The sequence below is a fragment of the Artibeus jamaicensis genome, unplaced genomic scaffold (genome assembly GCF_021234435.1).
Source record: "Artibeus jamaicensis isolate MK-2021 breed Jamaican fruit bat unplaced genomic scaffold, CSHL_Jam_final scaffold_1031, whole genome shotgun sequence".
NCBI classification, from domain to species: Eukaryota; Metazoa; Chordata; class Mammalia; order Chiroptera; family Phyllostomidae; genus Artibeus; species Artibeus jamaicensis.
The window spans coordinates 8,688,213-8,701,292 of NW_026522026.1; the positions used below are offsets into that span (position 1 = coordinate 8,688,213).

A 13,080-nucleotide genomic window follows, 5' to 3' on the forward strand; every position below is an offset into this window, starting at 1 on the left:
CCCAATATACTACATTTACCTTGTTGGATTAATGAACTCATATATTTTAGGGAGCAGTGCCACTGACTAAAATACGCAAACTTGCCTTTCCCCAGACTAATCTCAGAAGCACATTAACCCATTTCTAGGTTGAACACCAGTAAAAGTCAAGAGCCTCTTTTGACTCCCAATATTTCTTCAAACTGCTAATTTTAGATGCCATCATGCTTACATGGAGTTGTTGAGAGCAGGTGAAATCTTCCAAAATTCACCCTTTTTCTTGACACCATTTGTGTGACTTAGTTGTTCAAGGGCAAGACACTATGAAACCTTATTAGGACTCAAAGGAGAGGGATATGATGGGGGTAGGGAAATCTATTGCAGAGAACACTGCACCCCTTCTACAAAAATGGTTCTGACTGTGGATAGAATAGCCTTCAACACTTGAGAAAAACAAAAACAGAATTACATGAATAATTCACAGCATCTAAATAAGACATTATAATTCCGAACCACCTCTGTACCTACTGTCATCCACCCCAGCTCGTGGGCAGGGATTTCTTTTCCCAATGGTCTTCCAAAAGATATCCTAACACTCCAGAGAGAGAAATCATCAGTACTGGATTATTGGTGCTCCCCGCCATCTCCTGTAGTAGACAGGCAGTATTCATCTTTTTTTTTTTCTGTCAGAAGTCTTTATCCCAGCCTGACAGCTCATCTGGAGGCACTCCCTTTTCAGGAGGATACTTGTCAAAGTAGCTGTGATCTGTGGGTCCACTGAGCTAATGGGGAAAAGATTAAAGCAAAGGTAAGAATGATGCTGACTGAGCATGCTGTAACATTCCGGTGATGCTTTCCATGTCTGACCACAGATGTTGAACTGCAACTACTGGTAAGTTACATATAAGGAAAAGGTGACCAACTGTCATTTCTGAGTCACATTCTCAGCCTCATGAGATAGCCCCTTTAGACTTGGACCAAATGGGTCAGGTCACTGGATTACATGCAGTAGAAGAAGCTACCTGGCCCTTTACTTCTAAAAAAAAATACGACAGCAGTTACTTTAAAAAATCAAAATTTTCCAGAATCCTCCTTGCACTTGATAAAATTTTCTTTACCAACTTCGAATTTTTATATAATTAGTTGACCATATAAATTTTCCAGAATGCCAAACGAAGGAACAATTCAAAATACTATTGACTCTTGAAAGAGTGAAATGACTCTTTTGCAAATTATATGGTTTCTAAATCTTTACTTTCCAACAAATGTAAGAAGTAGCTAATTGAATTATCAGATGATAGATCATTAAAAATACTATTTATGATTGACCATATGTGTTTTGGGGAGGATGCGGAGATCACGCAGAGGCGTTCAAAGTGCCATTGCTATTATAAAACCCTCCACTCTCAAGTATTTATGTATGTGAACAAAACTCTTACCACTTGCATCTACATGATTTTAAAAATAAATAAAATTGATGTGAAGTCTGAGTCCATTTTTAAATAAATAAAATTTATCCACAAGCACATTAAATATTATCTTCATAAAAATCATTTAATAATGACTTCAAAATTTTATAATATATTTATGTTGTTTGACACTGCATGCTATAAAATTATAATTATAACTGAACCCAGAAGAAATATTCGTGTTGCCAAAAAAATTCTGTTGTCATAGGAATTTTAAAATTTATAAAACCATAATTGAAAGGCATTTAAAGAATGATTGACTAAAGATTGCCAAGCATACAAATATTTTATATTAGAATGACATTTTGAAGGAAAATGGAATGGTAATGTGGAAATATAAATTCAGAGAAAAAGGTATGATGTAATTTTCTATCTGTGTTTTTTAATGTCTGATTGGTGCCAAATCTCAGTGATAGTTATGTTACATTGCATATATTTAAAGGGGTAAAGTAACAGTAGCGGATTACTTTAAAATTTTGATATTTCCAGCATCCTAGAAATTATATTCTCCACAACAACTTAAATGTATGAAAAAATTCAGAGGTCAATGTAAAAATACACAAGGGAGACAGATCTCTGAAATCCTCTAGCCAGAGGACAGCGTGACATTTGCAGGGTGTTGACCCAGGTCATTCTTGGGCCATCTTTCCCCCTTAGTTTGCAAATGTTCTGCTTTCTCTAAAGCCGTCTGTCCAACCAGCCCCACAGGGTGACCGAGAACTTGAAATGCAGCTAGTCCAAACGGACTTGCTGAGAGTGTAACCACTTGGGACTGTGAAAACTTAGTATAAAAAATAACAATGACACCTCATTAATATTTTATGTTGATTATCTATTGAAATGACAATATTTTGGTGTGTAATTCAAATTAATTTCACCTATTTCTTCTTACCTCTTTTAACGTGACTACAAGACAATTTCAAATAACCTATATGGTTCATACTATATTTCTAGAGCCATCTGTCAGCCTAACACACTGACAACTTGAGGTCTTAGATTTATATGTAATTGATTCCTGAGAGCTGAACTAATGCACACTAAAAAGGTAATACCATTTAGTTCCTGTAATCACAACTGTTATGGCATTTTAACTTAATTCTAAAGTACTATTTTAAAAATCTAAAACCTGGTACACAAACACACACATCCTTAAAATCTGTTCACAAAAACAAATGCATACAAAAATTACGAGAGTAATATAGGAGATACCATACCTCTCTTCGTAAAGGTGATGGAAGGTTCCGAGCTTTCAGTCCTTCCCAATTAAAACCATTTAACCACCTGAAAAATGAGGAAAGCACAGAAATATTACTTGCCTGAAAACTACTCACATGTCAGCTGTCTGTCCCTCCATTCTGTTGTCTGCTGCCTGACAGCAGTGTGGTCAGTGTCCTAGCTGTCTGGTCTCACACTGAACCCATGGAGCACTTACCACTGCCCAGTAATCAGCCTAGATTTCCCTGTTCTACCCCCTGTTCCACTCCAAGGCTGACATCTGGGGATTGGCAATAGGGGACAGCATGGGACAGAGGGTGGTGAGGTGTGAGACTGAAGGCCAGGGAGACTTTAGGAGGCTGTCACACTCCCCTGTCTGTTGGCCACACCACAAATTATGTCCTTCCACCCTTCTCAATGTCGTCCCCCCCCCACCCCGCTGTTGGTGTTGGTTCAGTACTTGACTGGATTTCCCATTCCAAGTCTAAGTTTAGCAAGAGAAAAAGTGCAAAAAACAGAAAGAGCTGGTTCTAGTACATTCCATTTCAGGTTTCATTCTTAACTCCAAATGCCATTTTGGTATGAGTTGCTGATATACTAGACAAAGAGTGGGGGTCATGCAGCAACCCGGCTGTGCAGCTTCCCCACCCCCCCAGTCCTCACTACGAAACCACAGGTGTCCTCTCCTTGACCCACCATCATCTTCTTTGCATTGACTGACACTCCATTTTTAGGGATTTCCAGGCTCACAGTTCTGTGGATTCTTTTCCTTTGCCACCAAACACTGCCACGATTCCTTTTAACATATTTTACAATGCTCTCTTCCAAGAAGCAACTCCATAAATATGAATAAAAATCATTACTGTGACTGTACTGAGTCAAAGAGCCTATACATTTCTTGCTAAGCACTTGTTACAACTTGACTTGCAGCAATATTTACTTAACATGAGTGGCTATTCACTTAGCACTTGGCCTTTTGACACTAACAGCATTTTAAGTGATGTGAGTGCCAGCATGCACTCCTGTGCAAAAAATATTCACCAAAGAAATATTAGCAGCAACAGCACATAAATTGCTTCTTCATTTTTGGAAGGCCTGCAGAAGCTATTCTTTAAAGTAATTTTAGAGACTAGAAATATTAAAGGTAATGTGAAGGTACTAGAAACAAATTACTCCTCTACCTAGCAGGAAAGATTTAATTGTACCATACAAGTATATCATCTCTTTTTTTCAAAAAGGTGTTGGGAGACAAAATTGGTGCCTAGTTTGTAAGTTAGCTTACAAATAGGGAAGGGAGGAATTCTATTTTTAGGGAAGATGATTTAACACAGAATGGGCAAACATATAACTATGTGCTGTGTTTTACTGTATTGTTTTAAATACAAAGTTAAAGGGAATAGATAAGAAAAAAATAAAAGTTGTTTAGAGAAGAATAGAAAAAACTGATAGCAAATGTTTAAGTTTGTTTGTTTGTTTTTTTTTTAATTCCAAGAGCATACTGGGTAGATAGCTATAAACTTTGGGGACTTGTAGAAGGTTTTAGAATGCTCCTATCTGAAGGCAGAGAGAGATCTATTCTTCAGGCCTCCCTGTGCCAACTTTTTATTTTAAAAGCACCATGAAAATAGCATAAAATAATGTGTTTGATGCCTCTGAGCTCACCACAAGTCACTGTGTAAATCTGGCATGTCTTAGTAGTGAACTCTACCCTACAAATTGTAATCTGATGACTACCCAGACATATTGCAAAAAACATCCTGCCTGTTAAAAAGCATGGGCAAATTGATCCCTACAGGGAAGAAAATTCAAAATTCTTTATTACCATGCTGAGGTGAGAAAATTCTCTGCCATCAATTTGCATGTGCGCCCAATCACAATTTGACAGTTACATTTAAATGAGCCTCAGGTAAATAAGAAGTACAAAATAAAACTGGAGCCAATTAACAATGATATCACTCTATTTCCCAATTACCCCAAAGAATAAGATGAAGATGCTTCTATAATGAAATAAGCGAGGAAAATATATTAAAAGCATAACTTTAATCGACAGGACACTTGTTTGTTCCACATGAACAGTGTGTTTACGTGCTGTGTTATAATGAGATAAGATATTGTGATAACAGCTTGTAGGAAGAAAGATAAAATGGAACCTAAGACGAGTAATGAACTTTACACTAAAGGCAATCCTAAAGATGACAAAGAACAATAAAATACTCTAAACATTTTCATGTTTATAATATAACCCACAGATGTGCCTGTCTCTCTCTCTCCCTTCCTCTCTCCTTCCCTAATATACCCTTAAGGCAGAGCCCTCTCTGAATTGACAATGTTGAATACATGGCTTTATTTCAAGAAAGTTCATGAATAGATAGAGCAGGGTTGGCAGCTGCACTGTCAATGTTCAGAAAATGAGCAGTGCTTCTATCCAGCAGCATCTGTCCCTTTATTTTCACACTGTATTGATGTGCCCTTAATTGTTCAGTAAAACCAATCCAGAGAGGAATGCAATACTGAGAGGTGTTTTCCTTTCTGAAAGTGAACACGTCAGTGTGCTCAAAGGTTCTCAATAATGAAATTCCCACATGCGTTTTTTGTACTAGCAATAGGTGGTATATTATATGTGCAAATCATAAGCAAAATAAAAAAGTCTTGGGGATTGCAAGATTTAAATAGCCATTGATTTCAAAAAACAATCTTGAAAGCTTCAACTTCCATATATGTAACAAATTAAAAAAGGATATCTTACAGAAGTTATCTATGGTTCTAAATGACAAATTTAGAAATTCACAGAACTGAAAAGGTCCATGTTAAATTACTGCATAAAGACAAAAGACTGAAATTTTGTGAAAATCAGTGTACTTTACCCAAAAAAGTAAAATACAACACGAGGCTTCAGATTTTGAAATGCCGGTTGAAGAAAAATTATATTTAATATTAATATATAATATTAAAAATAACAAAATACAATACTATTTAGTAGCTAATTTGGCTCAGCTGTTCTCTTGAATATTGATAATAATTATAGTCTACTTTAATCACAAATCAAATGTGAAAATTAGAAAATTCATTTATAGACTACAAGTTGATACTTTAAATAATAATTAAGATAGCAGTAGATAAAAATTAGGTTGTTATAACTTGAAGATGTTATTTTATAACTTGTTTTAAACTTCATCCATTCTTGATATGAATTTCCAGATTTAGAGAAGTCATTTTGAGATTATTCTGACTGAATCTGGTAGAGTACAAATTAAATATAAAGCACCAAAAAGGTAAAAACTGAGAGTCTGTAAATAAATCCTTATGGCTTACTGAGAGAAGCTTCAAGATCACCACCATTTTATATAAATTTCTATATATTTCTGGGCAAAGAAGTAACTATGTACCTGTGTTTCTTAATGTCATTGATTCCATTCTTCAGATTTCCCAGTCTTTCTGTTGGATTTTGCCTAAAGTGAGAATATTTTTAAAAGACAATTTATAATAACTATGCTTGAGTACATTTTAAATTAAAATTTAACATTTCTTTATTCATTCATTCATTCATTTACTCAATAATATTCACAGACTAGGCACTGAACTAGAGGGAGATAAAAAACACATGTCCCTCTCTAGGGAAGCCACAGTCAAATTAGAGTTAGGAACATATCTACATATATATCTATAATTATATCTGTAACTATCTACATCTATATTTCTATCTATACTTTTATACCTTCTAGTGCTTCAAGTGCACTAGAAATAAATACGTAAAAGAACAAGATGGGACTATCTCACAAACTCTGCTGAGAATATCAGGGAAAGCTGTTGGTAATCATCTACATCTCGCCTGTAAGCACTACAAATTTCTAGTGGCAACCCACAGCTAGGTTTCATGTTCTATATTTACAAAGTTTTAATGCTTTAAAAATGTTCAAATGTGTAAAAAACAGCAACAACATTCAAACAAAATTATATAACTCATTTGTTCTCCAGTAAACTATTTTTAATAGTAAATAGAAATTTGGAGTGATAAGGCCAGGGCATGCTCCAAGATGGCAGTGTAGGAAGAACCTGAACTCATTTCTTCGCATGAACACATCAAATCTACAACTACATATGGGACAATTCTCTCTGAAAAAGACCTGAAAAGTAGCTGAACAGCTTTCTCACAACATGTGGTAGAAGGACAGGTAGGAGACACAGAGACACAGTCTCACCCAAAACTCTACTCCTAGTATGGCAACCAACAATCAGGAGGGATCTCACAAATCCAAATCTTTTCCTGAGGAGCAAGGGGTTCATACCCAACATCAGTCAGCCCAACCCTTGGGAACCTCAATGGAGATATGAACCCCAAAAATGTTTAGCTCTGAAAATAAATAAGACTCACATTTAGAAGGCTTAAAGGGCTGTAGGGAACTGAGATATTTCTGTTAAGGGCTGGCACACAGACTCATTTACCCCAGGGACCAGTACAAAAGCAGCAGTTTGAGAAGTGCATAGGCTATATATACATAAAGGAAATGCAATTGCTAATCTTAAAGTGTCTGCTGGAGAGGCAGGGGCCTGTTGAGACTCTCTCCTGGATGGAGGTACTGGCAGGTGCCATCTTTGCACTCTCCCTCTACCTTGACAGTGCCAGAGAGCACGCCCACCCCAGAGCTCTTCTGCAGCCAGAAAAAAGCCAGCAGGTGAACCCCAGCCCCACGCTCTTCCACTGCTTGCTAAAAACAGCAGGCATGTGTGGTCCACACAGGGGACACGTTAGACCAGATGGGCTTAATAGATATTTACAGAAAACCCCATCCATGAACAGCAGAACACACATTCTTTTCAAATGCACATGGACTATTCTACAGGACGGATCATATGTTAGGGCAAAAAACAAGTCTCAATAAATTTAGAGAAGACTGAAATCATATCAAGCATCTTTTCTGACCACAATGGTATGAAACTAGAAAACAAGTACAAGAAGAAAACTGGAAAAATCCTAACTATGGAGAGACTAAACAACATACTACTGAATAACCAATGGGTCAATAAGGAAATTCAAGTAAAAATAAAAAATATCTCAAGACAAATGAAAATATAAACACAACTTAGCAAAATCTAGAGGATGCAGAAAAATCAGTTCTAAGAGAGAAAACCATAGTGATACAGGCCTGCCTCAAGAAACAAAAAAAAAATCCCAAATAAATAATCTAACTTCACACCCAAAGGAACTATCAAAAGAAGAACAAAGCCAAAAGTTAGTAGGAAGAAGGAAACAATAAAGAGCAAAAAAAATCCAATGAAACAGGGACTAAAAAGACAACAGAAAAGATCAACAAAACTAAGTTCTGGTTCTATAACAAGATGAAGTTGACAAATCTTTAGCTAGACTCAAGAAAATAAAAAGAAAAAAGCTCAAATAATTAAAATCAGAAATGGAAAGAGAAGCTATAATTGATACCACAGAAATGAAAAGGATCTTAAGAGACTTCTATGAACAATTATACATCAACAAATTGCATACCTAGAAGAAACAGACAAATTCCCAGAAACATACAATATTCCAAGACTGAATCATGAAAAAACAAAGAAAATCTGAATAAACTGATCATTAGTAAGAGGATCAAATCAGTAATCAAAACCTCTCAACAAACAAAAGCCCCAGGCCAGATGGCTTCAAAGGTGAATTCTACCAATTGTTTCAAATGAGGAGGTAATACCTACAGTTCTCAAACTCTTTCAATAAATTGAAGAGAAGGGAATACTTCCAAACTCATTTTATGAACCCAGCATTACCCTGACACCAAAACCAGACAAGGACATACATACATACATAAAAGTTATATGCCGATATCCCTGATGAACATAGATGTAAAAATCCTCAACAAAGTATTAGCAAACAAAGCATGCACCATGATCAGGTAGGATTTATTCCAGTGATGCAAATATAGTTTAACATCTGCAAGTCAATCAATGTGAAATACCACATTAACAGAATGAAGGATAAAAATCATAGGATAATCTCAACAGATGCAGAAAAAGCATTGGATAGAATTCAATATCCATTTAGTATAAAAACCCTCAAAAGAATGAAGTAAGGAGATGTACCTCAACATAATAAAGACCATATGTGACAAGCCTACAGCTAACATCATACTCAATGGTGAAAAGCTTTAAGTTTTTCCTCTGAGATCAGGAACAAGACAAGGATGTCCACTCTTGCTACTTTTATTTGACAAAGTACTAGAAGTCCTAGCCATAGTAATTAAGGAAGGAAAAAAAGACCTCAACATTGGAACAGGAGAAGTAAAACTGTCACTATTCATGGACATAATTTTATATATAGAAAACTCTAATAAGTCCCCCAAAAAACTTGTTAGAATAAACAAATTCAGTAAAGTTAAAGGGTAAAAAATCAGTATAATAAAGATCAGAATAAAATATATAAAATAGAGACTAATTTTTTATGTTTCTACATACTAATAACAAACTATTAGAAAGAGAAATTAAGAAAACCCCATTTACAATTTCATGAAAAAGAATAGGGATGTTCTTTAGGGATAAACCTTAGGGATAAGTTTAGTAAATAAGATGAAAGACCTGTGCACTGAAAACTCTGAGACATTGATAACATAAATCAAAGAAGACACAAATGAACAGATACTCTGTGCTCATGAATTAGAAAAATAAATATTGTTAATAGGCCAGGCATTGAAGGACAAATACCATATGATCTCACCTTTGACAGGAAGCTAAAGAATAAAACAAACAAGCAAACAGAATAAAAACAAAGACACTGAAATAGAGAACAAGTGGGCAGCAACCAGAGGGGATTTAAGGGGAAAAATGGGGAGGAATTTTGAGGAACAAGTATGAAAGACACAGGGATGAGGACTGGGGGGGAGGGGGGGAATGGGAGGGAGGTGGGGAGACAGGGCAGGGGGGGCGGGGATGGGAGAAATAGACAAAAAAATGTACTTGAAAAATAACTAAATAAAAATTTTAAAAATATAAATTACTTGGATGAAAACACACACACACAAAAAAAATGTTTATATCACACATAACCATCTACGGACTCAATGCAATCCCTGTCAAAATCCCAAAGGCATTTTTACAGAAATAGAACAAACAAGCCTAAAATTTGTATGGAACCACAAAACCCCAAATAACCAAAGCAATCTTGAGAAAGAACAAAACTAGAGTCATCATGCTCCCTAATTTCAAATTATATTACAAAGCTATTATAAACAAAACAACATGAGTTGGCATAAAAACAGACATATAGAGCAATGGAACAGAACAGAAAGCTCAGAAATAGACCCATGTATATATATGGACAATTTATAACAAAGGAGGCAAGGGGAAAAGACAGTCTCTTTAATTAATGGTGTTGGGAAAACTGCATAGCCACATGCAAAAGAAACTAGACCACTATTTTCATCATACACACACACACACACACACACACACACACACACACACACACAAACTCAAAATGGATTAAAGACCTAAATCTAAGACCTGAAATCTTAAAACTAAAAGAAAAAAAAATGTAGGATGTAAGCTCCTTGACGTTACTCTTGGTGATGATTTTTAGATGTGACTTCAAAAACAAATACAACAAAAGCAAAAATAAATGGACCCATATCAAACTAAAAATATTTTGCACAGAAAATGAAACTGTCAACAAAATGAAATGGCATCTTACTGAATGGGAGAAAATATTTGCAAATCATATGCCCAATAAGGAGTTAATATTCAAAACATTTAAAGAATTCATATAACTCAATAGCAAAAGGAACAAACAAAAATCCAACTAAAATGGGCAGAAATTCTAAATAGACATTTTTTTCCAAAGAAGACATACAGATGACCTCGAGGTACATGAAAAAAAAGTGTTCAATATAATGAATCATCAGGGAAATGCAAATCAAAACCACAGTGTAATTTCATCTCACACCTGTTAGAATGGCTACTATCAAAAAATCAACAAATAAGTGTTGGCAAGGATGTAGAAAAAAAGGAACCCCTGTACATTGTTGTTAGAGATGTAAATTGGCGCAATCATTATGAAAAACAACATGGAGATTCCTCAAAAATTAAAATAGAATTATAATATGATCCAGCAATGGAATTGCTGGGTATTTATCTGAAGAAGGTAAAAACACTAATTCAAAAAGACATACACACCTTTATGTTCATTGCAATATTATTTATAATAAACAAACTATGAAAATCATCTAAGTGTCCATCAGTGGATGAGTGGATAAAGAAGATGTGAGATAGGTAGATAGACAGACAGACAGATACACATACACACTACTCAGCCATAAAGATGAAATATTTGAAATGTTGCCATTTATAACAACATGGATGGACCCTGATGGTATTAGGCCAAGTGAAATAAATCTGACAGAGAAAGACAAATACTGTAGAATGTCACTCATATATGGACTCTAAAAGAAAACATAAACAAACAAAACAGAACTCATAGCTTCAGAGAACACAACAGTGCTTGCTAGTGGAGAGGTGGGATGGAAATGGACAAACGAGCGAAGGGGGCCAGGAGGTCCAAACTTCCCATTATCTAATAAATAAGTCATGGTGATGTAATGTAATTACAGCACCATGGCTATAGTCAATAATATTGTAGTGTATATTTTAAAGCTGCCAAGAGAGTAAATCTTAAAAGTTCTCATCACAAGAAAAATTTTTGTGATTTTGTATGTTGATGGGTGGTAACTAAACTTATTGTGGTAATCATTCTGCAGAGTATACAAATATCAAATCACTGCATTGTGCATGTGAAACTAATATAATATTACATGTCAATTATACCTCAATAAAAATAATAATAAAATAAGTCCTGGCTGGTGTGGCTCAGTGGACTGAGCACTTGACTGTGAAGCAAAGGGTTGTCTGTTCGATTCCCAGTCAGGGCACATGCCCGGGTAGCAGGCCAGGCTCCCCAGTGAGAGGAGCACAGAGGCAACCACACATTGATGTTTCTCTCCCTCTCTTTCTCTCTTCCTTCCCCTCTCTCTAAAAATAAATAAATAAAATATCTTTAAAAATTAATAAATAATAAAATAAAATAAATCCAAAGGAGTATGTTTTTTAAAAAATGAAGCTTGAAAGAAAGCATATAGTAACACTTTATCATCACCACTGATTTTCTTGTAAAGATTGTAAATTAATTATCCCTTATTAAGCTAAGGTTTGTGGTCCCATTTTGCTTTATAACAGACAAAGATGATTCCTGAAGTAATCTGAAAATTTCAAATCTCTTTTATATTATAAGTAGGTACTGTGATTCTAAAACATACGGTAAACTCAACCTCATGGCATAGACTGCAAAACAGAAAATGATTTTACTTTAAATAAATTTAGCTACAGATAAAAGTAAAAGAAAAATAATTAAACATACATCTAATTTAAAATGTGTGAGAACAGAAATAACAAGCCTTCCCACTTTCCCCAGGAACAAGAGATTTCTATCATTCTCACCTGCAAAGTCTCCTAATCAAATCCTCGGGTCGTCTTGTTATTTTTCTGGGAAAATCCATTTTTTCAATTCCTTTGAGAATCAAATTGTAGGTCATCATTTGGTCAATCCCAGAAAAGGGTGGACTAGAGGAAAAACAAAACAGAACACTGGAACCAGGGTCTGAGACACATTTACAACCAAGTTTGTGCTTTTCTTCCTCGCTACCTTCCTTCCTTCCTCCCTCCGTCCCTCCCTCCCTCATTAGTTGTTTTATGACAAATCTGGAGACATGGCAGAAAAATCATTTCATTAATTTCACATCACTTAACAAATTACACACATAATATTTACGCATACAAGTGATTTGTCAGATGGTGATAAATGCTAAAAAAGAAAAATAAAGGGAGGAACAAAAAATGACAGAGAGAGGTGTAATTTTTTAGATCAATTTTTTTAATTCAAACCAAAATGGAATAGAAACAAGAAGCCTCTCTCAAGTTGACAGTGGAACAGAAGAATGAAGACAAGGAGCAAATGACCATGTGTGGTCAGAGGATTCTAAGAGAGCAAGTATAAAGGCCATGAGTTAGGAAAACCTGGAGCAGTGAGGATGACATTGTTGCTAGTGGAGTGAGCAAGCAGGAGAAATGGATGTAAGAAATGGTCACTATATTTTACAGATCTAGTGGGCTATGGTAAGGACCTGGGGGTATGTTTTGAGTCAAAGAATCTGATTTCCAGCAGCCGGAGTAAGCAGAAACTGTGATGGCGTCAGCCATGGAGGAAGGAAGGGCTGGTAGCCCGGATTAGGACAGTAGTGGTGAAGGCGGTGAGATGTGGCTGGATTCTGGATTTATTTAGGCAGTTAAACAAACAGGATTCACTGATGAGGTGAATGTGGCGTATGGTAGGAAGAAAATATTTAAGAATGATGATCAAGTGTTTTGACCTACA

General features: G+C 35.6%; 1 protein-coding gene across 1 annotated transcript in view; it reads right to left on the reverse strand.

The window, feature by feature from the left end:
- Positions 1-278: 278 nt before the first annotated feature.
- The window catches only part of PRKG2 (protein kinase cGMP-dependent 2), an 88,996-nt gene continuing 76,194 nt past the window's right edge, over positions 279-13,080 (reverse strand). The window contains exons 16-19 of the mRNA XM_037155503.2: positions 12,147-12,269; positions 6,050-6,112; positions 2,663-2,729; positions 279-761 (exon numbers count right to left, since the gene is read on the reverse strand). Coding sequence (XP_037011398.2) covers positions 666-761; positions 2,663-2,729; positions 6,050-6,112; positions 12,147-12,269 — 349 coding nt within the window. The 3' untranslated portion in view covers positions 279-665. The remainder of the gene's footprint in view (positions 762-2,662; positions 2,730-6,049; positions 6,113-12,146; positions 12,270-13,080) is intronic.